Source organism: Strongylocentrotus purpuratus, unplaced genomic scaffold (genome assembly GCF_000002235.5).
Source record: "Strongylocentrotus purpuratus isolate Spur 01 unplaced genomic scaffold, Spur_5.0 spur5_scaffold_14, whole genome shotgun sequence".
NCBI lineage: Eukaryota > Metazoa > Echinodermata > Echinoidea > Camarodonta > Strongylocentrotidae > Strongylocentrotus > Strongylocentrotus purpuratus.
In genome coordinates this window covers 37,733,031-37,760,743 of record NW_022145599.1, presented here as the reverse complement: position 1 = coordinate 37,760,743, position 27,713 = coordinate 37,733,031, and the positions used below count along the sequence as shown (strand labels likewise).

The window sequence follows — 27,713 nt, the reverse complement described above, 5'->3', positions numbered from 1 at the left end:
CACATCTTTCAAAATGTTTTATTTTTTTAAATTTTTGTCAATACAAACAGGCAAATTGACCATGAATATATTATAATCCACTCACCGCATTGTCAATTTGAGATTTCATTCACTACATTCTTAGTTCTTCAGGGTATTTGCCTGATTTCTTTCAAACTTTTACCATTCAACTTTTTATGCTTTCACATGAGTGAAAGATTTACAAGTTTGGATTGCCCTTCACATAATAATGGTAACTATTTAAGGTAGTCAAAAATATGCTTATATTAAACTTAAAGGGAAATCCAACATTGATAACCAACTACTCTGGAAGAAAGGAGAAACATCAGAGAAGCATAATTTTGATGAAATTTTGATAAAATACAAGAATGTTACAAATTTTTGAAAATTGTAATCGCTACGATATGGGCTCTTCAAATTGGCTGAGTTGGTAATGTCTCTGTGATGTAGTGGCGGAAAACTTAACCATTTGTTTCAACAGACAAAATGACTTTTAAAAATTAAAAAATTAAAAATGTAGGACTTTTGGTCCGATTTAATTTCAAACTTCCGCCATTGTTTCTCTGATATTTCTGCTTGTATTAAAATGACTTCATTACAATGGTTTTCCCTTTCACCCTTCAGCCCGTTACATCTTGATAAAGTGCACAAAACTCCAATAATGCTTTAGCAGAAAGCATATTTCTAACATATCAACAAAAATGTCAGCACCTTCAGTACACGGAGCCTCTCATAATATCAGTATAAGCGTAATGTTATCTATAGCACTTAGAAAACAGTATAAATATTTCCAAATGGTAACCAGTCTTTAAAATTTCAAGGATAAACATAATATGATAATAATATACACTGTATTTGAGAATAGTATTTTTCCAAATGTTAACCAAGAAAAAGACAGCCTTTAAAATGCACAGGGAGATTAAAATAATACATTTCCTTAAACCAAGTAAAATGGAGGTGGGAAAGACAGAGCTAACATTTTACACAAGCATTTTACTGGTGAATTAATTAAGTATGCTTGATTAAGATGAACATCTAGGCAAAACATAGTTTTATCAGTAACTGTTCAACAATCAACCCTGTTTTTTCAACATATATCAAATCAATCTAAAATATGCAATCTCTGTAATCACACTTCCATTGAGCCATACGTATATAAAAATATACATGTACATGTAACAGCTTTTGTCTATATAAATATAATTTGTTATAAAGTGTTTCATTGGTAGACTCTTCTTCTCATACTCCTTCCTCTCCTTTTCTTCATATATCAATTATACTACAATGTTACAATATATTTTCTTACTTCACAATGCACATGTACTTTATATGTTGTATTCTTATTTGTAAATTAAAGATGTACTTGAACATGTATCAGCTTTCAGCTGTGATTTTGAATCTTTATCTATAAACCTTGTGAATTTCAATTTCAGAAGTTAATCTAGAATAGAACAGTAGCACTATGTGTGTCGCAACTAAAATCTAGGATCATTTCTTGTATCCCACATTGATGAATCATACAAATGACTATGGACTACATCAGCTGCAGTACACAATGGCATACCAGTACACATATCTTAAATATTTCACCTAGATTTGCATTACAAGTAGAAATGTGTGAGAACTGTTCGCAAATATGCAAAGAGAAGACATAAGAATCTTTCAAAAAGATATAAGGATAGATGATGATGTAATAGCAGGTAAAAGTACATGAATGTAGAAATTGTGAATATCCCCCCACAAAAAAAACCCATCATGAAAAGACATACCTCTTAGATGTATCAAATGGTTGTCAGTTATTTAGATTTTTTTCAGTACCAAACATTGATATGTTTCAGGACATAAATTGTCCATTATTACAATTGTCAGCATTAGAACTTGCATGATTATAGCATTTCCAAGAACAACAAAAATAAAATTAAATAATTTTTTTTTTTTTTGTGTACATTGCACATGTCTATGACAGTTTTCATAGGTACAGTTAAATTCAGCTCAGTTACATTCAGCTCAGTTACATTCAGCTCAGTTACATTCAGCTCAGTTACATTCAGCTCAGTTTCATTCAGCTCAGTTACATTCAGCTCAGTTACATTCAGCTCAGTTACATTCAGCTCAGTTACATTCAGCTCAGTAACATTCAGCTCAGTTACATTCAGCTCAGTAACATTCAGCTCAGTTACATTCAGCTCAGTTTCATTCAGCTCAGTTACATTCAGCTCAGTTACATTCAGCTCAGTTTCATTCAGCTCAGTTTCATTCAGCTCAGTTACATTCAACTCAGTTACACTAAACTCAGTTTAAAGAATTCATCGTGAATTACCTAATCAAATTGGTCATACATGTATGGTCACCTGTACTTTTCTACTGAGCATCGGGCAATGGGCATAGAACACATTAATGTGAACCATTGAGTTGACATCATTTCCATTTTCTGTTCTGCACAATCACTCAAAGGGGCACTTCTGTATTTTTAATTCTACATAGCTTTGGTCCTAAATGTATGTTCTATTAGCACAATGGGACATTGAGGGTTTACTTTCAATGACTGAAGGAGGGGGATATGGAAAGGGGCACAAGCATCAAACATGAGATACAACAGTCTTTAGCTGTTTGAATACCATGGCAGAAAAGATACAACGAAAGGTAACACAATTTGAGAATACCAATTAATTATTATCTCTTGCTAATAAATTGTGCACATTATAGTAATTGAGATTATGCACCATTTGTCCATTTTATCAGTTTAACAATAACACACATTTGCTATGCAATTCTTTAGTTCTAGGTAAAGAAACAGTAGAAAAGGTAGAACAACATTTCCAATAATTTTAATATTACCAAATTCTGTTTAAACCTGAACATACAACAATAATCAAGATACAACAATTTTCAGAATACCATCCCTGGGCCCTGAGACATATGAATTCATTTTTCAATCAATAAGAAAAACTTATTCTACTGCAATCAATTGTATCTCACCAGGCACTGTATTTATTTGTTGCAAAATATTGATGAAAATTTACTTTTATATTGAAATGAGGTTTGATTGAAGTAGAAACAAGTTATAAAGTTTCAGGATATTTTCATCCCATCCCATACTCATCCATATATCCTCCAACATACTGTTTAATCTTTCACGTATGCTGTTCTCCTGGTTGAAGAATTGTGACGAGATCATAACGTTCCATCATGTAGAGCTCATCTACCAGCTGATCCTGGGTGAAAGGCATATCATCTCGAGCATTAGACTGCCAGTATGCTAGCACTATTTCTGTAGATGTACACTTCCCAGTCCGACAACCTGTGTCTTCCACCAAGTCAATGTCACTCATTGTCAATCCTGTCAATTAAACAATAAGAATAACCATGAAAAGAAAAGTACGTATACATGTTAAAACCCAAACTCTTTAGCAAAGCCTCCATCCAATCCAATCTGACCTTGATGCACTAGGGGGTTGAAGTAATACATGGCAATTGAACTTCAGCACACAAAAGTGCGAAGTCCTACACATAGGCCCAGGTAATGTCAAACACACCTTATGCCCTTGGAGATGATGTCCTTGACCTTACATAAGAGGAGAAAGATCTTGGCATAACCATGTTGCATATGCTGTCAAGAAAGCCGAAGGAGGACTCTCATGCATCCGTCGCAGTTTCGAGTGCAGAGACAGGTCCACAATCCCAAAGTTGTACAAAGGCCTTGTCAGACCTCACATAAATTACGGAGATTCCATATGGCATCCTCGCTTCAAGACAGACTCCAAAACCATAGACAAGGTGCAGAAGAGAGCCACCAAAATATATTTATGACAACCGCAACCATCCGTACAGAGAGAGAGTTCGGCCACTCAACCGTCCCTCCCTCAAATACCGCAGACGGCAAGGCAACATGATCCAGGTCTTCAAAATCATACATGGACTTGAACGCATCCCAATCGATTCCTTCTTCGAATACTTGACTGGCAACACAAGAGGCAAACGTCTGAAGCTTACGAAACACAGACGCTCAACAAAGATTAGGCAAGATGCATTCAGCCAGGGAGGTGATAAAAAAGGAGTGGAATCAAGTCGCTCTCCTTTGACCCTTTGCTCCAAGCCACCAAAAAGTTATGCGCTAATCTGCAACTGTTGACCAGGTGCTGAGATAAAAGAGCGCATGACATATCAGGATTTAGAATTCCGATCAGAAAATGGTATCCCAGCAAACGTTCGCTGTTTCTTTCAATGATTTATCATCAATTATTGGATGTGTAATGAGTAGAACACGCGAACAAAAGCTTGAGAAACTTCATCCTTTTTTTCCAACTGCAAAAATATTAAAAAAACACGCGTTAGCAAACTTAAATTTATCAAAGATTCTAAATCATGGATTAAATGACAGGACATTAAAACATGCAAAAATAAGCGCATTATCCTCAAATATTTAGGTTTTGTCAGGATCTAATTTTTCTTTTACCAACTCTGGCACACAAAGGAAGGGAGGAGTACTTAACTTGAAAAATTGTTTAATGCACTATTACCAATTCAATCCCAATATAAAATTTATAATTTACACTGAAATTTTGCCAGTAATTTAATATTTTATAATAAATGTAAGAGTGGTGCCTGGCCTCCGAAATTCCCTGCAGTGGAAGAGCGGATCGGAGCATGGAACTTCAAAGCCAAGTGAAATGTTACACATCCCATTGTTACGCTTTAGAACTCACACATGCGTTTGAATAAATTACAAGAGTTTCCACTCCTTCTTTATCACCTCCCTGATTCGGCCAACAAGTCAACAATGACTGGTACACACTTACTGAAGAGGTACCGGTAGTCACTGCTTCCACATTTATTCCTTCCCTTTGATGAACAATATTCCTTAGAAAGATGTACAAGAGATATATAATGAAGATATTCCTGGCCTGATGTAATGCCTTTTCGCATGACATCAGGCAAACTTGTACATGTATCATGCACCAAGCTTAGTTGGAAATTTAGAAATACTAACAAACAGCAATGATAGCAGTTGACAAACCCATTTCATTTCCGGAAAATCTTTACCCCAGACAAGCGAGAACTTTATTTTAAAATGCAATTTATGTTCTGACAATTATAGTACAGAAGATAATAGTAGGTCAATGGCATACTTCATCACCACACATGCATGGGAAGGAAGAATCCATAAATTTGGATACATTAAACTTGATAAACGATTTGGCATAGTATTTCTAGTAATGAAGAAAATTGTGATGCCCACATTGTGCTGAGAAACTGTACATTGAGCTGAGAATATCTTGCTTTATACCTCTTTTATATACTTTGGTGGGAAATCTTGTAAATTGAGTGTAGATCGCATGGTCCGCGATTCAAGTCCCTCCATTGCACGACTGTCCTTTGGCCAGACATTAATCTATATTTGCCACACTCAACCCAGGTGAGGGTACCTGGCTGGAATTAATTCCTTGGAATTCTAGAGCACCATGATGCCAGCCATGCTAAAGCCAGGATTATTATGTGGAGCTTCAGGAGTGTCAAGTCTGACAGACTACTGGGCAAGAATACAATAAACCTCTCAGAATAACTAAAAATATGTCTTGAGGTGAGGTTTCCTTTAAAGTAATGTCAAGATAGAAGGATTGAAGTCCTGACTGGAGTAATACTGTGAAGAGATGTAAGAGGAATAAAGATCAAGATGACAGAATTTAAGGAAAATTGTAGTAGTAGTGGTAGCTGTAGTAGTGGCTGTTGTAGTTGAGTTGTAGAATTAGTAAAAGTGGTGGTTGTAGTGGTGGTAGTAGTAGTAGTAGTAGTAGTAGTAGTACTACCGTATTTGCCGGCGATAAGGCCGCACCCCCAACTTTGACATTTCGTAGAGGTAAAAAAGAAGGAAAAAACACCAACAACAGACCAAACAAAATAATCTTAATTTTCTTGAAGAACACTATTTTTTTCTACAAACCGATACCAAATTCATCAATATTCTTATAAATTTACAGGAAGTTTACCTCAAAAATGATCGTAATTTAGCAGATCTTCATCGTTTCTAGGCTAGTACTGTATCGCAGGCAGATTTGGTATCCTACAAATACCCCTACTACGATGTGTAGTGTAATACGAAGTTGCGACTTCGGCCGGATTCGCAGTTGCGATGCATGCACGGCAGCTCCATATTCGGTCCCTTCTTTTACTTTTTGGCGATGCAATGGCAGGTACAGACTAAGATCGAGCTCTACCTGTAGATTTTGTTTATAAAATAAGTTGCAGTTTATTTTCGTCTTCATGTCAACAATGCAACATAAAATTGGCGGTAAGATGTGCGGAGTTATTCTAGAAATGTCCTGTAACATTATATAGTCATTGTAGTCCCATATGTACCAGTGGACGTGCTGTTTCGACCGCTGAATTTTTAGTTGTTGCGCAAAGGCTGCAGCCAGACTTTTGGATATTTTTTCATCCGAAAATACTGCGGCCTTTATGCCGGCAAATACAGTAGTAGTAGTAGTAGTTAGTAGTAGTAGTAGTAGTAATAGTTGTGGTAGTAGAAGTAGTGGAGGTAGTGGTTGTGGTAGTAGAAGTAGTGGAGGTAGTGGTTGTGGTAGTAGAAGTAGTGGAGGTAGTGGTTGTGGTAGTAGTAGTAGTGGAGGTAATGGTTGTGGTAGTAGAAGTAGTAGAAGTAGTGGAGGTAGTGGTTGTGGTAGTAGTAGTAGTGGAGGTAGTGGTTGTGGTAGTAGTTGTGGTAGTAGAAGTTGTGGTAGCAGAAGTAGTGGAGGTAGTGGTTGTGGTAGTAGAAGTAGTGGAGGTAGTGGTTGTGGTAGTAGAAGTAGTGGAGGTAGTGGTTGTGGTAGTAGTAGTAGTGGAGGTAGTGGTTGTGGTAGTAGCTGTGGTAGTAGAAGTAGTGGAGGTAGTAGTTGTGGTAGTAGTAGTAGTGGAGGTAGTGGTTGTGGTAGTAGTTGTGGTAGTAGAAGTAGTGGAGGTAGTGGTTGTGGTAGTAGTAGTAGTGGAGGTAGAGGTTGTGGTAGTAGTTGTGGTAGTAGAAGTAGAGGAGGTAGTGGTTGTGGTAGTAGTTGTGGTAGTAGAAGTAGAGGAGGTTGTGGTTGTGGTAGTAGAAGTACAGGAGGTAGTGGTTGTGGTAGTAGTTGTAGGAGTAGTAATGGTGGTAGTAGTAGTTAGTAGTAGTTGTTGTAGCTGTGCGAGTAGTATTAGAGAAGGTAGTGGTAGTAGTAGTAGTAGTAGTAGTAGTAGTAATAGAAGTAGTAGTGGTAGTAGTGGCTGTATTTATAGTAGTAGTAGTAGTAGTAGTAGTAGTACTAGTAGTAGTAGTAATAGAAGTAGTAGTGGTAGTAGTGGCTGTACTTATAGTAGTAGTAGTAGTAGTAGTAGTAGTAATACAAGTAGTAGTGGTAGTAGTGGCTGTACTTATAGTAGTAGTAGTAGTAGTAGTAGTAGTAATAGAAGTAGTAGTGGTAGTAGTGGCTGTATTTATAGTAGTAGTAGTTGTAGTAGTAGTAGTAGTAATAGTAGTAGTAGTAGTAGTAGTAGTAATAGTACTAGTAGTAGTAGTAGTAATAGAAGTAGTAGTGGTAGTAGTGGCTGTACTTATAGTACTAGTAGTAGTAGTAGTAGTAGTAGTAGTAGTAGTAATAGTACTAGTAGTAGTCGTAGTAGTAATAGTACTAGTAGTAGTAGTAGTAATAGAAGTAGTAGTGGTAGTAGTGGCTGTACTTATAGTAGTAGTAGTAGTAGTATGTTAAATGTTCAAAATGGAATACTTAGTTACTTACCAACTCTTTCAGCAAGAGCTCTCCAATCTTTGAGAGGATATGACATTTTCTTGACGTCAAAGTGAAGACAGAATTTTGTCCAGGCACTGTTTGGTTGAATGAAATCCCTTACCAGGGGCTTACCCATCTTAGCTAGCTCTATCAGTTGATGTAGCTGTAAAACATCGCAAAAAATCAATTAATGTGAGAGTACAAAAATTGTTTTGTTTCACCAAGGAGTTTTAAGAGCTGGAGTCCCAACTGGCAACACATTATTTCAAGCAGCTGCCGTTTTCTAAGGTTGCACAATAGAATCTACAGATGTGCTGGTACCTTTGAAGCAAACAACATCATTACAAAGCTTGAGTAGTGATTTTTTCACCAAAAAAAATATCATTAATATTTTACTTTTTATTTGAACTAACAAAAATCAAACAGATGATAAAATATGAATACAAAAGCCTAATCGTGTCAAGAAATTCGCTTACATTGTATAATAGCAGTTTTAATTTGTGAAAAAAGCACAATTTTACATTCCTAAAAATCTGCCATTTGACACTTTTCTGATTACACGAAAATAAAGAGTAGATTACATCAAGTACAGTCCTTTATGATGTCAGATTAGTGCCCTCGCATGCCCAGTCGAGTAATTTTGATTAATATTTCAGGAAATTTTGCTCAATTTCCTTTCGCTTGTCTCCTGTAAAGTTAAGCACTGCATACTGTTCGTATTATCAGACGAGGGGTAGCGAAAAATAATTATCATTACAAAGGCATTTTTCCCTTTGAAAGTGGCCCGTTAGTTTGCAGCTAGGCAGGAATCTGTTGTCTATGTATCTGCATAAAGATCCAGTTAAGCACATGCCTGACATATTTTCTCCTGGTGGCATTGAAGAACGTACAAAGGGAATGAGCAAGATATGACTCCATCTCTTAATACTCCTTGATTTCACTCATACATTTCTATTCCATGTTTTGTAAGCAAAGAGTCTGTCCTGAAATAGTCACCCCAATTCAACCATACAATTTGAACCCTTAAAGATAATAAGATTATCTAGTCACTAACAAAAAGGTTGTAAGCTGGCATGACCAGTCCCAGAGGTCCCTAACTAGACCCGAAAGTCAGGTCAATTTCACCCCACCTACCCCATGCTTTAAAACTTTGTAAAAATGGATCAATTGCAAAACACAAAAAAATGACATAATGTCCTTCAAAACGTGGGTTGAGATTGACCCCCGATCCCTAGAGATTGGGTGAATTTGTTCTTCCCTTTAAGGCCCATTGACCAGCTTTTGATTGTTTCTTATTAAGGTCTTTCAGTCTTTCATAATTGGATTGTGCTTATAACTGTATCAGGATTGTCTTTTTCATCTTTATACTAGATGGAACTTCGACTGCGCGCAGTCGAAATGATGCCTCCGTCATAGAGCAATATACAAACCAAAACAGAAGAAAATTTTTCAAATTCAAGTTCAATTGTAATCCATTAACAGGTTCTCAGAATATTGTGATTACAAGCAATTTCTCATATACATATATGACCCTTTGATCTTTGACCTCATGACCCTAACATCTACTCAGTTCATTGGCTCTGCAAGATGTCCCAAGTTAAATAGTAATCCATCTGTCAGTTCTAATGAGAATGTGTTCACAAGCTATTTTTGCATACATAATGAGCCCATGACCTTTGACCTTTGACCTCATGACCAAAGAATCTGCTCAGTTCATAGGCTCTGCAAGATGCATACATGATCTAAGTTTGGCAGGAATCCATCAATCTGTTCTAATGATAATGCGATCACAAGCTATTTTTGCATACATAATGAGCCACATGACCTTTGACCTTGACCTCGTGACCCCAAAATCTAATCAGTTCATCGGCTTCGCAAGTAACATACATGACCTAAGTTTGGCAGGAATCCTTCAATCGGTTCTTCGGATAACGCGATCACGAGCTGTTTTTGCATACATAATGAGCCCTGTGACCTTTGACCTCGTGACCCCAAAATCTATTCAGTTCATCGGCTCTGCAAGATACATACATGACCAAAGTTTGGCAAGAATCCATCAATCGGTTCTTCGGATAACGCGATCACGAGCTGTTTTTGCATACATAATGAGCCACATGACCTTTGACCTTGACCTCATGACCCCAAAATCTAATCAGTTCATCGGCTTCGCAAGTAACATACATGACCTAAGTTTGGCAGGAATCCTTCAATCGGTTCTTGAGATAACGCAATCACGAGCAGTTTTTGCATACATAATGAGCCCTGTGACCTTTGACCTTTGACTTCGTGATCCCAAAATCTATTCAGTTCATTGGCTCTGCAAGATACATACATGACCAAAGTTTGGCAGGAATCCATCAATCGGTTCTTCGGATAACGCGATCACGAGCTGTTTTTGCATACATAATGAGCCCTGTGACCTTTGACCTTTGACCTCGTGACCCCAAAATCTAATCAGTTCATTGGCTCTGCAAGATACATACATGACCAAAGTTTGGCAGGAATCCATCAATCGGTTCTTTGGATAACGCGATCACGAGCTGTTTTTGCATACATAATGAGCCCTGTGACCTTTGACCTTTGACCTCGTGACCCAAATTCTAATCAGTTCATCGGCTCTGCAAGATATATACATGACCAAAGTTTGGCAGGAATCCATCAATCGGTTCTTCAGATAACACGATCACGAGAACGGGACGTACGGACGGACGGACGGACGGACAACCAGAAAACATAATGCCGGCTACTTCGTAACGGAGGCATAAAAATGTGTTTTCGCACTGTGACCTCACAAATCTTACCATTTTTGCTCACTTGGTTTGCTTGCTTGCAAAAAATATTCAGACCATCACACACAACTGCAAAGTATGATGCTTTAGGAGTATTTCATAACATGTAAATAAAGAAACAAATATTGAAATCATCCTCATAATGTAATCACAATGAAGGGGTATATACATGTATATACCAATGCCTAAAAATTGAATATTTTGGCTTTGAGATTTCCCTTTGTAGGTTCCCTTTTTATGCCTCCGTTACGAAGTAGCCGGAGTCATTATGTTTTCGGGTTGTCCGTCCGTACATCTGTACATACGTACGTCCCGTTCTCGTGATCGCGTTATCTGAAGAACCGATTGATGAATTCCTGCCAAACTTTGGTCATGTATGTATCTTGCAGAGCCAATGAACTGATTAGATTTTGGGGTCACGAGGTCAAAGGCCAAAGGTCACAGGACTCATTATGTATGCAAAAACAGCTCGTGATCGCGTTATCTGAAGAACCGATTGATGAATTCCTGCCAAACTTTGGTCATGTATGTATCTTGCAGAGCCAATGAACTGATTAGATTTTGGGGTCACGAGGTCAAAGGCCAAAGGTCACAGGACTCATTATGTATGCAAAAACAGCTCGTGATCGCGTTATCTCAAGAACCGATTGATGGATTCCTGCCAAACTTAGGTCATGTATGTTACTTGCAGAGCCGATGAACTGATTAGATTTTGGGGTCACGAGGTCAAAGGTCAAAGGTCACAGGGCACATTATGTATGCAAAAAATAGCTTGTGATCTTACAATCATTAGAACAGATTGATGGATTCCTGCCAAACTTCATTTATGTATCTTACAGAGCCAATAAACTGAGTAGATTCTTGGTTCATAAGGTCAAAGGTCAAAGGTCATTGGCTCATTATGTATGCAAAAATAGCTTGTGAAAGCATTCTCATTAGAACTGACAGATGGATTACTATTTAACTTGGGACATCTTGCAGAGCCAATGAACTGAGTAGATTTTAGGGTCATGAGGTCAAAGATCAAAGGGTCATATATGTATATGAGAAATTGCTTGTAATCACGATATGCTGAGAACCTGTTAATGGATTACAATTGAACTGGAATTTTAAAAATTTCTTCTGTTTTGGTTTCTAAAATTGCTCTATGACGGAGGCATCATTTTCGACTGCGCGCAGTCGAAGTTCCATCTAGTTTGTTGGGTCCTTTGTTCAATATCGATTATTGAGTGACATAAAATAAAATACAGAGGAAAAGCAATATGCTAATGATAATGAAATCGACCAAACAAAGGGCATTATAGAAATGGTTTTATTCTTTTGGAAAAGAGGCTCGTATGTATAATAATAATTGTAAAAATAAAATGGTTATTCACCTCTCTCTTTCTTGGGGGAAGGTTTGGAGGCTGTGGCTTGGGAGCAACTTTAGGTCCAATATTGTCCCCTTCATGCTTCTTCTTGATGATGGGGTTCACATAGTGGCTGTGTTCAACAAAGTTCTCATAATTATTATGTTCCTTGGGCTCTGTCTCAAAGTTGACAATATTAGTGTTATCATGTGTGTTCATATATGTGGCTTCATTGCGTGCCTCTCCCTTCTGCTTAGAATCTCTTTCCTCACAGAAACCCTCATCAGAGGTTCGTTTTGGTAACCTACACCCCAAAGTATTTCTCTCTTGAGCGGAAGTAGAGGATAATAGATCTGGTGTAGTTGGTCTGAGATGATGATGAGGATGAGTACTGATTGAACTCACATGCATACTGTGTGTGTGAGGATCTACACAAGCAACATGGTATGGAGAACTGGGGATAGGTGTCCTGGGCTTGCTAACAGGTTTATTCATAGGACTTAGACTCTGGGATACAGTATCACCTACTACTCCATCTGGCGGGAACACAAAAGGATTTATTGAGATCACTTCTTTCAGAGGAGTAGGGGAGGGTGTAGACATTGCTGAATCAAAGCTTCCAACACTAGCAGTATCCCTCTCTAGGTTCCTCTCTGGGTTCCTCTCTGGGTTCCTCTCTGGGTTCCTCTCTGGGTTCCTATCTAGGTTTCTCTCTGGGTTCAATGAATGTGTACTACATATGCTTGCATTGCTGTTATGATGATGTAATGCCAAGGGATCCCTAGCTGCTGGTTTACTCTCCGTCATGTGTTTTTCAGCTGGGACGGTGCAGAATCCATGAGTAGTTGGAATGGAAGGCTCCCTATTCTCACCTGCAATAAAACATTATATTATGTAATAACAGGGACAATTTCACATTGAAATATAGATGCTATATGTCTGTGACTGTACTTCAATATATATTATATTCGTCATTGTCCTTCTATCTAAAGCAGGCTTCACATGTTAGAGGATCGCAACATGGATCATCATAGATCAAAGCACATCATCACGTTTTAGGTCAAGGTGCTGGCAGGAATACATCCCAAAAAGGGTACACATGTATATTTTTGGAAGTACAATGTCTATTAGGTAAAGCAATGTGAGCATTGAGGGAGAACCCCCTGGTGTGAATCCAGAGGACATGGAACACGTACAGTGCTTGTGTGCGCTTGGTGGGCTGTGCCATACTTGCTAGCTACAACGTCACTCAAAAATAATTAAAAAACAAAGCCAATCAAAACATTATGCTAATATAATTATCTCATTCTTTACCATCCAACCAATCAAATACAAGTAAAAATAGGGAAGGAAAGTATAACTACCCTCAAATGAATATTCATATTGCCAATGCCAATTTGATACATAGTTTTCAAATAATCATTGAAGATAACTTGACGTATATTCAAATTTTAATGGACCATAATTTCGGCCAAAATCATGAAAATTGATGTTTTGGTGTAAGGTTTTAGAAAACTGATTATAAACTCTTCATCTCAATTTTTGTATATCAATCATGATATTTTTAAAAGCATACGAATGAGGATGTTTCCTGAAATAGTTCATTGACTTTATTTTCGTTCCAGTTTTTTGGGCATTATGGCCGAAGTTTGAATAAAACAGACTTTGAGTTATTTTTAAATTCATCAGCGCTACGCGCATTTCAAGGCTGTGCGAATTGGGGTGCATATTTTGTCCCACATCGTATCAAGGATGCATGATTTGCGTGCTTTTGATAGCATGCCATTGTGTATACAGGAGTGGTAGGTAGATCTTAGTCCATCAAATTTCAATGTCATTTTCGAAAAAAGTTGTACTCAGAACATTCAGAGCAAACTAAAAAGGGTGATCTGGCCCATAATGATGAGTTAAATGTGTGACTTACCATTGTAAACTTGTCTTAATTCATTGCAAACCATCTTGATCTTAGAAGCATGCTTAGATCGAGTCACCTTCACTTCATAGTAACCTAACAAATAAACAAACAAAGATAGGTCTCTGAAAGTTTGTGTTCCATATTCAGGTGGATACATGAAACGCACACTATGGGATATACAGTGTCAGGGCAGTGTTTCACAAAACTATCATAACTCCAAGTTCGCAGACAACCCAACCAACAAGCGTATTACATTTAACATACATTGCAATGAGGTATCAGTGAACTTGTACTTATGACCGTTAAGTGAAAAGATGGCCAAATTATTTTCACAATTTCACAATGGGTGGGGGAGACTTTCACTCACATCATTCACATATGATTTTGGACACTTAATTCATAATAATAATAATAATATTGGATATTTATATAGCGCACTTATCCACCATGCATGGTGCTCAAGGCGCTTCAACTATCACCCCAGCACTGCTAGGCAGCCAATTTTGGCACTCACAGCATTCAAATAATTGCTTCCTACCTGTACCCATTTATCACCTGGGTGGAGAGTGGCAAATATATATTAATATCTTGCCAAAGGACATTAGTGCCGTGGCGAGACTTGAACCGCCAACCCTGTGATCCACAGTCCGATGACTTATCTACTAGCCCACAACACCTACAGGTATTCTACAGGTAAATGTTACACAGCTTGGTCAATTCATGTTCCAGTACAAACATAATAACTTGCCACCTGTCTATGATGACCTTTTTATACTGAACTCTTCTATATCCATTCATTTGCTACAAGAAATGCAAGTAGTTTTTATATACCCTTAGCTAAGACATCTTTCTTTCTTTCTTACTAAACGAGTACGGGCCCATGTTATGGAGTCATCTCCCACCTGATATCAAAATGTGTTCTTCATGGTAGTCATTTAAGGCTAATATTGGATATTTTCTCGCTCTTCTTTCTTGTTAAAGGAACCCCGGTGTGTCTGATCGGACTCCCTCCTTGTGATGCAATATCTCATCGTCATTAAGATAAAGAATTGAAATTAGAGTAGATAGAATAGTTTTGATTACCTGGTGCGTCATTACCAATGACATTGAAACTGAAGACACATTCATGGCAGTCAAAGTCATTGATGCTGGTAAGAGGCCAACGTAATAAGTGTCTGGGAGGACTGAGCAGGGCTAGGCACAGACTGGATGTATTGAGATGTAAGACGAGCTTGGAATAGTTCTCTATAGTCGAGCCTTTTAATGGAGATACCTCCCAACTTTCTGTAGAGTCAATAAGGCAACAGACGTTTATTCCCGACATTTTGAAAGAAGAAAACAAAATAAATAATTTAAAAATGAATTTTTAAAACATACATCTTTGTGGAATAATACAAAGGTGACCATATTTTGAATTTCAATGCACAGTACATGACTCTCCTGATTACCTGGGCCTTGACTTCATCCTGGAGCAGAGTAATATAGTCAATTTATTGGAAAACCCATAAATAAGCAAATTGACCTAGCAGAATTGCTATATCAACATTGGCATCTTCAAAACATGTTCAACATGGGACTCCTCCTCATGGTAGAAGGGTTGTAGTGTACAAAAGGAAATCCCTCTTGCTTTATTTCTGCATATCTTCAAATGGATTATGGAACATTCATCGGCCCAATCATAATTATGCTGGATAAATTAATGAATTCATGAATTAACAAAATACTATCATCACAATAATGAAATTCTAGATATTAATTAAAGAATTCAGCAATGAGTAAGATTTGATACGACTAACACAATATTTTCATAACATTTCATTGATATAGGTTGTGAGGTGGCAAAGTACACGCAGGCCTATACTTTCTCTTTTAAGAAAAAAGATTTAGGCCTCTAATATAAGAAAAGGGGAGGTGAAAAATTCATTGTATCCATCTGATTTTTAATATTATCCTTGCATTCTGTACCAGGCTCATACCATAGTCAGTATTCATAGCAATAGTGAATTCTCCAGGTTTTCAAATATTTTAGCCACTTAGGAGTCAGCCCCCTACCCCCCCCCCCCCCTCATGTGCTAAATGATAAATTACTGAACTAGTGGACGATTGTATAAAATACACGACAAACTGGATGATTTATGTCATCAAGCACTGTCAATACAAGTTAAGGAATGGGGAGAGAGGGGGCACAATCTTTTTTTAACAATGTGTTTAACCTGTAGAAATAAACAGAATTAAGGCAATTGGACTTACGATGGTTCCATAGTTTCTTGACTACTTCATTCCATTTTTCAAATTGTGATGTTGACTTGACCATTGCTTCTTTATCGTTGAAAAGAATGGATTCGTGTTTCAAGACGATAGCCCAGTAGAGCATACTGCGTTTTTCATGATGCATTTTAATAGTCCCTCTCTCTGTACCAATGAAATTGCTGTCGGTGAGTTCATAGCGTTTCTTAAAATCAGACTTGGTAGCAGGTGCCTTGCGATAAATGCTGAGATACACATGACCTAGTCAGATGACAAAAGAATAGGGAAAACATTATTTCAAACAGCTTCTCAAAATTAATGGGTAACATTTTGAATGCAAACTCAAACATGGATAGTGCAATGTTCTTGCAACAATGCAACTTGTAGGTTCTGGGTTCAAAACCAAGTCAGTGCATTAACTTGTAGGTTCTGGGTTCAAAGCCAGGTCAGTGCAGTAGTGCATTGACTTGTAGGTTCTGGGTTCAAAGCCAGGTCAGTGCAGTAGTGCATTAACTTGTAGGTTCTGGGTTCAAAACAAGTCAGTGCAGTAGTGCTTTAACTTGTAGGTTCTGGGTTCAAAACCAGGTCAGTGCAGTAGTGCTTTAACTTGTAGGTTCTGGGTTCAAAACCAGGTCAGTGCAGTAGTGCATTAACTTGTAGGTTCTGGGTTCAAAACAAGTCAGTGCAGTAGTGCATTAACTTGTAGGTTCTGGGTTCAAAACAAGTCAGTGCAGTAGTGCATTAACTTGTAGGTTCTGGGTTCAAAACAAGTCAGTGCAGTAGTGCTTTAACTTGTAGGTTCTGGGTTCAAAACCAGGTCAGTGCAGTAGTGCTTTAACTTGTAGGTTCTGGGTTCAAAACCAGGTCAGTGCAGTAGTGCATTAACTTGTAGGTTCTGGGTTCAAAACAAGTCAGTGCAGTAGTGCATTAACTTGTAGGTTCTGGGTTCAAAACAAGTCAGTGCAGTAGTGCTTTAACTTGTAGGTTCTGGGTTCAAAACCAGGTCAGTGCAGTAGTGCATTAACTTGTAGGTTCTGAGTTCAAAACCAAGTCAGTGCAGTAGTGCATTAACTTGTAGGTTCTGGGTTCAAAACCAAGTCAGTGCAGTAGTGCATTAACTTATAGGTTCTGGGTTCAAAACCAAATCACTGCAGTAGTGCTTTAACTTGTAGGTTCTGGGTTCAAAACCAGGTCAGTGCAGTAGTGCATTAACTTGTAGGTTCTGGGTTCAAAACCAAGTCAGTGCAGTAGTGCTTTAACTTGTAGGTTCTGAGTTCAAAACCAGGTCAGTGCAGTAGTGCATTAACTTGTAGGTTCTGGGTTCAAAACCAAGTCAGTGCAGTAGTGCTTTAACTTGTAGGTTCTGAGTTCAAAACCAGGTCAGTGCAGTAGTGCATTAACTTGTAGGTTCTGGGTTCAAAGCCAGGTCAGTGCAGTAGTGCTTTAACTTGTAGGTTCTGGGTTCAAAACCAAGTCAGTGCAGTAGTGCATTAACTTGTAGGTTCTGGGTTCAAAACCAGGTCAGTGCAGTAGTGCTTTAACTTGTAGGTTCTGGGTTCAAAACCAAGTCAGTGCAGTAGTGCATTAACTTGTAGGTTCTGGGTTCAAAACCAGGTCAGTGCAGTAGTGCTTTAACTTGTAGATTCTGGGTTCAAAACCAAGTCAGTGCAGTAGTGCATTAACTTGTAGGTTCTGGGTTCAAAACCAAGTCAGTGCAGTAGTGCTTTAACTTGTAGGTTCTGGGTTCAAAACCAGAATAATCGCAATAGCTTACAGGGCACTGTGTGTGTGAATGGTAATGAGAATCCAAAAATCAATTTATTTAATCCCATCAGGATTCCAAGCACGAATACATCGTCGAGATTCACGCGTGCACAGTTCGGACGATCTCGCTGTCAAGCGAGAATTCTCCCTGTAGGAATGGTTGCCAAAACAAAATCAATCTTTGCATCACGATCAAAATCGCACTAATTGTTATGTGAAAACAGGTCTTTTGAGTGCACATGTAACTCCCAAAATATGATTACTTTAGCGAGATATTAAGACAGGGCTTCACAATTACTTTTCTGTAGGGGGGCCTAGATTTTTTGTTTGTGTGTCTATAGACAAAAGCCCTATGTTTAAGAGTGGGGAAATGGGGGGTTCGGACAGAGAATTTGGGCACCTATGTGTCCCAGGGGCCCGTTAGCGTCGAGCCCTGCCTGAAGTATTGTTAGTGAAAGAAAAGTATTGTTTTACAGTAGTTTTTTATTGTGTTTAACCTGGCTTTGATCAGATCCTATTAGATTTATACTTGAGCTGATCTGCATGTAAGACTGTGTAGGACTGTTTCCAAGCACATTGCAGAGATGCCAGTTAACTCATATCCTGCCATGAGACTGCTAGCGCGCTATTGTTAAAGTGCTCTGTGCACGCGAGCGCGGTATCGATTGATTGCTACGTTCATGCTAGCGAGCCACTGCTACTCTGCTTTGTGCACGCTAGCAAGCCTATGTAATAACAGTCATTGTTCATGCCCATTGCACCGTGCTGAGTGCTTTTGCAGCGCTATTGAAAGTACCATCACATGCATCAGATTATGGGCTTTGGATTACGCGTCTTTGTATACAACAGTCAGATTGGATTTTCTCGAGTAATTTAGCGATTTGTTTTTTGTAAAGATTTAAATAACACGCACTTGAACCAACCTTAAAATTAACTTGGCACACAGGAGATATGTGGCTGGCACAATAGGGATTAGCACTGCGGCACTGAGAGCATTGTATGGGTGGCAACTTAAGAGTTAAGATTGATCAGAGGGCCTGAAAATCACCTAGAATGAGCTAATTACACAAAAAAGCCTAAAATATGGTCTGAAAATAACTTGCCAGGGCCTAAATTTTGACTATCGCCTGAAAACTGGCATCCCTGACATTGAATGCGACAAACCCGTCTTCCAACTTTAGCTTTGTCATGATAATGCATTTAAAAATGATCAAGATGTATATATACTTGTATATGCTGCTCTGATTGCTTCATTGTATTTGCTTATCATATGCATCTCAGGTAAGACATTTAGGATTTTTGTAGACAGTTAATGTCCTTTACATTGTAATGATAGTCTCACCTGCATTTTGGTCTCATGTGTGGCACAACATCATTCTAAATTATTTCGATTTCATTCCATAGAATTATGTATGCCAGGTAAACCATTTAAAAAAAACTAGATTTTAAGCAGTAACTGTCTTTTATATTACATATTAGCATTAGCATTTGTATTAAATCCTGACGCTACATTCACTCAATATCTCAGTACTGGTATGAGGAAAATTCCATTTGGATAGTCAGTATCCCCTTCAAAAAATGTTCAAGTAAATTTTATTAATGATAATTCAGGCCTAGCCACAATTAAAGCTTTTATTGTTTGTTGTGGACCCTTTGAAATTTGCTTCATAAACAAAGCTTCACTTTTAGCCCTTAGTACATTTGTACCTGTAGATAAAGTTACACCATGAATGTCAAGCAAGGTTTGTTGATAATACAAGTTCAAAGTACGCCTGTCATTACAAAACTTGAATACTGTTCAGTACTCCTACGTTTTTTGCTTCCATTAATTGAAACCTTGATTATAACCTTTCATGACCTGGTATGAATAAAGAGTGGCCTACTTGGGATGCTAAGTAAACATTGTTTTGTATACAAACATTCAAAGGCTCCAACTCATAGGGCCACGTTTACATTCTTTACAAACCAGCTCACTTTATTCCCCCTTTTACCAATATTGTTTCCTCCATATTTGTATTATTATGTATCCATTGAGGGTGGTCATGCTATCAAGTTTTACTTACTTTGTCAACCCTCGTGTTAAATGTTTTTGATTAGTTACAGCCAACCTTACTATATTCTACATATACTCTTCTGTCTTGTATAACGTTTGCCATGATTTGTTCATTATATTAAAACAAGGGAAACACTCTCGGCGGTCTCGCCTGCATAACCAATTCAATATGATAAACCAGAACGTCAATGATGTAGCGCTCATCCCCATCTCGCAACAATAAATATCGTAAATTTTATGTGGTACACTTTTGAACTGGTCAAAAAAATAAAAATTTGATGCCCTGGAAGGGACATGATTTCATTTCATTTGCATAAAGTACCATAAATAATCAATGGAGCAAAATCTCACAATTCTGTGTAGAAGTTTAGTGTTCCAAATTTAGCTCTACCAGATAAAGCAAACCAAATCAAAATCAGTCAAGAAATGAGGGAAAAGAAGCAATTTTTGTTATTTTTGGAATAAATTTGCATAAATTACCATAATTCATTAATGGAAAACTATTTCAAAATTCTGTGTAGAAGTTTAGTGTACCAAAGTTAGCTCTACAATATAAAGCAAACCAAATCAAAATTGATCGAGAAATTAAGGAGAAGAAGCCTTTTTTGTGATTTCGAATAAATTTGCATAAATTAGCATAGATAATGAATTTCACGATTTGGAAGTTTTAAATCCCTCTCCTAGCCCTATCATATGAAACAATCGGAATCAAAATCGGTTGAAAAATAACGAAGAAGCATTTTGAAAATCTTGATGTTGATGCCACAACAAAGTTTAAGTTTGTTGACCTTAAATGACCTTTGACCTTAACTTAGTGACTAGAAATTCTACTCACATGATTGGGGAGACTTGATTACCCTATAGTCAAAGTTCCATTGACTAAGAACTTATACTTTCAAAATTATATCAAAAATTCAAAAACTTAACCTTGGGTTAAGTTTTCGATGATGATGCTACAACATAGTCCAAGTCTGTTGACCTGAAATGACCTTTGACCTTGACTTTGCGATCTGAAATTCGACTCACATGATTGGGGATACTTGATTAACCTATAGTCAAAGTTTCATTGACCAAGAACTTATACTTTTAAAATTATATCAAAAATTCAAAAACTTAACCTTAGGTTAAGTTTTTAATGTTGACGCCGCCGCCGCCGCCGCCGCCGTCACCGGAAAGGCGGCGCCTATGTCTCACTTTTTGCTACGCAGGCGAGACAAAAACTGCAATAGAAAAAGAAAATCAAACAGAAAAAAATTAATAAAATAAAAGCATTCAGCTCACCTAATTCCAGGTTCTTCTCCAATACTACCCATCTCTAAAAAAAAACAAGAAAGATATCAGAAATATATTCAATACACAAAATTCACATAATGGTTTAATAGTATAATATAATTGATGCCATACTAAACAAATATGTGAAGGCAGGATCTGAGGGTTTCATGTAGAAACCTATTATGATGTTAGAACTAACATTTTACTCATTTCAATGTATCATAATAGTAATAATAATAATGTTTGGTTCTTATACATAATGTCTCTTTGCTATTCCAAAGAGCTTGGAAAATTATTACTCCAGCTGTAGTATGGTTGCCATTACGGCGCTCTAGCATTTCAAGAAATTTCTGCCAGGTACCTGGGTCGAGTGTGCCCAAAGTATATACATAAAAAGAAATATATTTCATTACCTCAAAACAATTTTTACAAACAAAACAAGAACACTATGTTTGAAAACAGCAAAAAACTATGAAATATGAACATGTATTTTGTCTGAAGAGGGTCTATATGGCTGCACATTGATTAATGTGCAAACCTAGGCTCAGACTTTAATTTGGTACCTCATTTGTAGTAATATACCAAGTTTTTACCAAAATTATTTACAATTTCCAGAAATTCCTTTACAAAATTGACTTTCCAGTTGACTTTGTACAGGCAGTGCTGATTTTTTTGCATGAGAATTCCCAATATCTAAGTTTTAGACACTATCATTAACTTACTTCCAAACAAAAACTAATCAGATCCTCTTCCTAAGGTGAAACATAGTATCACTTTGAGTTTAAAATTCATAATTTAAAAGGTTCTTAAAATATTGAATAACAAGGCTAAAACCTGTCATTTCAGACATTGACTTTTTTTAACATTTACCTATTTGCCCCCAAACTCTCATCAGATTGTGATACATACCAACATGCCAAGTTTGATATTCAAACTTCAAGTGATACATGAGATATTGTGATGACGAGAAAGCAAGCCGGAGAGACGGACAACCCAGAAAACTTTGTGATATATTGCCTCCGGCACCACCTTTGATGGGCGGAGGCAAAACACCTGCTAAGGTTTCCCACATTATGAGGACAAGGCTTTACAGATCATTCTGTAAAGTGTAGAGTCTTACAAGAATAGAAGAACTAAAAAGTTGAGTCTTACCAGTGCAGTTCTAGATTCCATGACATGATTCAATGTCCCTTCCAAGATAACCTCATTACCCTGTCGTTCCGTCATGTTGGTCCTTAACTCTACCACTTCATTGTGTATACACATGTATCAGGTTGAGTACAGAGAAACTAACCCTGCAAGGATCTCTGTTTTGAACAGCACTTGAAGGCGGCCACTGTTTGACGCTTTTCTTTCTTTGGTCTTGAAGAACACAGCCCTAGAATATAAACATATCAACAATAATTTGAAAAACAATCATGTAGCAAACATCCCTAAATCAGAGGGGGCATCCAAAAAAGAGGCCCTTTTTATAAAAAATAGTATTTTGAAAATAATATTTTAAGGACCCTTGAACTACCATGGGTTTGATATTATGAAGGAGAATTAAATTATCTTCTTTCAGTGAAAATGTATAGCAACCCAAAGTGATTGATTTGATTTCCACAGAAAAGCAGCACTTTTGCCATTATGTTTTAACTGTATGCATACGTGTATTAGGGTATTCGGGACGAGTTTGGTGTGTTTAAATCAAGTTTCAAAGATAAGGTTTAAGTGAAACCTCAAATCAATCTGGGTTTGGTGTCAAATGATGGATAATTAAAATACCTTTAAGTTGATATCAACATGTTATGTTGTGTGTAAAACATACATTCTGAGCCAAATTGGTGTTTTTTGTGGATTTTTTTCCCCCTATTGTTGGCCAGTATCCAATATACTGGACGATGGTGATTGAACATTTAAAAGTGTCAAAATTTCAAAGGATTAGGGTTATGAGTGCTGAGTGCAATTGATAAGTACTTCTTTTGTACTATGTGATTTTTCAGTAATTGTGGGCATGGGCAGTAACGCAATTCAATATGATAAACCAGAACGTCAATGACGTAGTGCTCATCCGCATCTCGCAACAACAAATATCGTAAATTTTATGTAGTAAACTTTTGAACTGGTCAAAAAATAAAAATTTGATGCCCTGGAAGGGACATAATTTAATTTCATTTGCATAAAGTACCATAAATAATCAATGGAGCAAAATCTCACAATTCTGTGTAGAAGTTTAGTGTTCCAAATTTAGCTCTACCAGATAAAGCAAACCAAATCAAAATCAGTCAAGAAATGAGGGAAAAGAAGCAATTTTTGTTATTTTTGGAATAAATTTGCATAAATTACCATAATTCATTAATGGACAACTATTTCAAAATTCTATGTAAAAGTTTAGTGTACCAAAGTTAGCTCTACGATATAAAGCAAACCAAATCGAAATTGGTCGAGAAATGAAGGAGAAGAAGCCTTTTTTGTGATTTCGAATAAATTTGCATAAATGAGCATAGACAATTAACTTCACGATTTAGTATGTCTTGCTTTTTGCTACGCAGGCAAGACAAAAATACATGTAGGTTGGGGAAAGAGTTCTTTTCCACATCATAAAGATTTTAATCACACAAGCGTGATTATAATGCAAAGAAGTTCTTAATTTTGAAGAAAATGGTGGCTGGATGCAGCATTATTTTTGGGGTAAGTGTGGAAAAAAATCTTTTAAGACCCCAGATTTGCTAAAGTATACTATGCTTGAATGTCATAGGTTTTTACAAGAAATAAGGAGGGCACATCCTGGATGGGTTAAACAAGTAACCCTCTCGGGGTGAAACGCTGGTCTGTGAACACCTCCTTTTCAGAACTACGATAAGGCCCGAGGGACTCCTGTGGGGGCGGGAAATATTCAGTCCTGAATAAAAATGGGAAATTCATTCCCCAAACCCACCTCTTCGGAACAATACACTAAGCATTCATTTTCTTAGTAATGTACACAATGGTGCAGAAGTTTGGGTGTTTATAGCTATTTCCCCTCAGAAAAATGAGCTGGGTTGGCAAACAAGTACCAGTACTTCTTGTCTTTAAGATGACATGCTGAGTTTGCAAGATAAATGCAAATCCAGCCATTGTGGTGTGAAGAAGTTGTTATTCAAACTTTATACAAGGGCAATAGAGGTAATGGGATTTGGTTTGGAATATTAATTTTGGCAATATTGGCACCCCTGTTGTGCGCCTTGGATTGATATCCCTCGCAACCAGACAGATTCACGACTCATGGAATGCTAGATCTACATGTATACGATAGTTATCACAGTAAACCCTTTTTCACATTTGATATTAAGACCCTTTTCACCATTAATAAAACTATTCCTTATCAAAAACTATATATACACATTGCTTCTTCAATATATGTATTCTGATGGTTGTAAGATAAGAAATGTTTTCTACCAACTTAGCAAACAAATTATTTTAATTTGAAAGAATAAATGTATTAGCTATAGATATTTATGCAACTAAAAAATACATTGTTTAAAGATGGAATCCATAGAGATCAATCTTTGGAAGCAATTCTGATATACATGTACATGTAAACAGGATGCTAAATGACATTTATTTCTATATGATTTTTCTTCAAAAGTGGAAGAGAAAACACAATTTGGCTCAGACTTGAAATCCACATGTATTGAGAAGAATTTACAAAACGTGATATATCCGGCATTCTGCATGGTCTTCTGATTCACAAGACAGGCATTCTGACAATTTTTCTGAGGGTTCAAGAGACCTACATTGTTAGTCTTAATTGGGCTCTCTATATAACAGCTAGACCAGAAGCAGGATTTTTTTTTGTAGTTATCTTTATTTTATTATATTGAAATATTTGTCTTTATCATGACAAGATTTTACCAAGGATCAGCTTAAGGGAGGTGTCATAGAATAGTTGGTGTGTGGGGGGGGGGGGAGGAGGCACATGCATATGCCCATCTATTATGAAACATCACAAAGAAGTACTAATATGAAGTACACTCAGCACTGCTACTTTTTCTAACTCTCTGTACCTGTATTACTAAATGTCCAGTCACTATCCTACAGTTAATATAAATGTACAGAGATAATCGCCAAAATTAGGGGGGGGGGAATATCCACAAAAGGCAACTTTCCCTGCCAAAAAATTATATTTTCACACTAGATAATTTACTGAAATTCATATCAACTTGAAGGTATTCTAATTAGCCATCATTTGACACCAGACCCATGGTGATTTTAACTTAAAAGTTATATCTTTGAAACTCAATTTAAACACATCAAACACTTCCCAAATACACTAATATGATACAGTTAATGCACATATAGGCAAAAATGCAAGGTTTTTGTGGAAATTTAAAGCAATATCTTTGATTGCTATATAAAAAATGAGGAAAAAAATATATATATCGGTAAGCCTCTCCTTTGCACAAGGTGTTTTCCTTGTACATGGACGTATTCCTGGAAAATTACAAAAAGAGACAATTCTCAAATTTTGATAAATATATATGGAAAATAATTATTTTTGATAAAAAATTCAATTTTGTGAAAAAGAATCACACAAAAAAAATTATGTTTTTAGTTTTTTACTTAAAATTGCGATGTCAATTTATCTCAATTTAATCAAAGTTGATATCAAAATATAGATAATTCAATTATCTTTTGTATGACACCAAACCCATGGTGGTTCAAGGTTTCCTTAGAATATTTTTAACAAAATACCATTTTTCATAAAAAGGGCTGCTTTTTAAGACCCCCGTCCGATTTAGGGGTGTTTGCTACAAATCTTGCGATTGTGTGATTAATTTGTTTGGTAGTGGCAAGCAACTCAAAAACTAAGCATGATATTTGACTTTGGCCCTCGCTCAGTGATACATGTAGTTGCATCAACTTGTTGTAAAGCTGTATTGTAGTATAAAATGTTGCCGTCTATTTGGTAATAATTGAACTTAAAGGGATCGTTTAACAATGTTAAATCTGAGATACACGGCCTTACGTGTTATCAGTGTCTGTGATATGGTGTAATATTGAAGCCCTAAAAAAATTGCGCTTCAAAATGATCAAGAAGTGCCTCAAAAAAGTAAAAATCTTTGAGTGACCGGTTTTACCATACTCGTTTTCCCCAATAGACTGTAGTGTTATAAAAACCGTCAGGCAAACGGTTTTCAAAATTTGTAATTCCAATCATAAATATCTTGATAATCAGACAGGCGATCGGCTTGTAAAAGTCATGGGGTTCCTGACTGACCTACAGGTTTATAATTATCATTGCAGCATGAGCTAAATCCAGAATTTTATTTCAGAATCTGAGACAAAGTTACCGGATCCCTTTAATATACGATGTCTAGCACTAGGAGAAATCAAGGATCAAATGTATCACATTTCTCATATTCTAAAAAATCTCTGTAAACTTTGCATGCATGGTCACCCCATTAATCATACAATTTCATAAATTTTCACTTCCTTAGGTTTTGACAATGCCTCATGACGGAATAGATTACTAGTTTCAACCAGATTACAGGGCTGTACGACTATGAATTTGAAATCATTATTTTTCAGGTGAATAGAAAACAAATTTAAGGAAAAATATAAATTTATTTAGTATTTTAGTTTGATGGGAGCTCGTAAGATACATTACATAGTTGCCCATTTAATTTGTGTTTCATTGTTTGATCGATTGCACCTTCAAAAATTCATAACTTTCTTAGTTTATTATTAATAAATAATATCAATCCATTTTTATCAAACTTTCACTGACCCGTTCTTCTAATTTGTCCATTTCTTAATCTATTAAAACCAACTTGATATCAGGGCGGACTTCCCTTTTAATATTGGATGATAATCTCCTCACTATCAGTATCACAGTCACAGTCACACACACACTGACAAGGCTTTAGAGTTGGAGCCTTTTTAGTTAGCCTGGCCTGGCTTGGGGAAGTTACTAACTTACACTGTGTGTTTACAGTTAGGCTACTCACTCACTTACACAAAGAACGAACTGTCAGAAGTATCCTTGCAAACGTGCGAGTGGTTTCCTAAACCATGGTATTGACCAGTATAGTTAAAACAGGAACTGTCAAGTAATCTTACGATTAAGAGAAAATTAGAGCTTCATAAGCAACAGGTGCCCCACAAAACTTATAAGTCTTCTCTCGATCCTCTGTAGATACAATGTAAAAACAGGCAGCCCAGTATTGGATCACAATACAGTGAGTGCGCTGTAGAGATCAGTGCAATTATGATCCTACTCAAGTACAAGTACAGTAAGTACAGTAGCTAGCTAGCTACTGATTTTTGTTTTGCCATAAAGAGCTTTCATTGGCGAAGAGTGGTTAGTCGAAGAACGACGCACGCGAGCATATAGTTGTACAAGCAAATCGGATTGTTGCTATTGCTGATATTATTTTAAAGTCAAAGTAGTTTAATAAAGCCAGTCTTTGGCACGGCGTTTCTTATTTGTTATCTTCTTCTTTATTTTGCCTGTAGTGTACGGGAAGGGGGGAAGATGAGAGGGAGAAGGGGTAGAGAGTAGAAGAAGGAGGAAGAGGTGAATGGGCGTTCGAAACTTTCATACAA

The 27,713-nt window shown here is 36.9% G+C and overlaps 1 protein-coding gene across 3 annotated transcripts; it reads right to left on the bottom strand.

Moving 5' to 3' along the window:
- On the bottom strand, positions 1 to 27,425 carry LOC100890078. 3 transcript variants are annotated; one of them, XM_030984905.1, is made up of 9 exons: positions 27,116 to 27,425; positions 22,296 to 22,521; positions 21,153 to 21,186; positions 16,058 to 16,315; positions 14,891 to 15,091; positions 13,817 to 13,900; positions 11,920 to 12,764; positions 7,764 to 7,917; positions 1 to 3,340 (listed from the first exon to the last, which is right to left on the bottom strand). In XM_030984905.1, the coding sequence occupies exons 2-9, from the start codon at positions 22,407 to 22,409 to the stop codon at positions 3,135 to 3,137; spliced, it is 1,896 nt and encodes a 631-aa protein (XP_030840765.1). In that variant the 5' UTR covers positions 22,410 to 22,521; positions 27,116 to 27,425; the 3' UTR covers positions 1 to 3,134. The 3 variants fall into 3 exon arrangements, with proteins under 3 accessions (XP_030840765.1, XP_011665150.2, XP_003729284.2); XM_011666848.2 differs by having other exon boundaries at positions 27,120 to 27,425; XM_003729236.3 differs by having other exon boundaries at positions 27,124 to 27,425.
- Between the last annotated feature and the right edge of the window lie 288 nt (positions 27,426 to 27,713).

Coding starts and splice junctions, on each gene's coding strand:
- LOC100890078 (XM_030984905.1), bottom strand. CDS start 22,409: ATGTGTATACACAATGAAGTGGTAGAGTTAAGGACCAACATGACGGAA. Junction 7,918..11,919: donor TTCCCCCAAGAAAGAGAGAG/GTGAATAACCAT, acceptor GATGTTTTACAG/CTACATCAACTGATAGAGCT. Junction 3,341..7,763: donor AGCTCTTGCTGAAAGAGTTG/GTAAGTAACTAA, acceptor TTTAATTGACAG/GATTGACAATGAGTGACATT.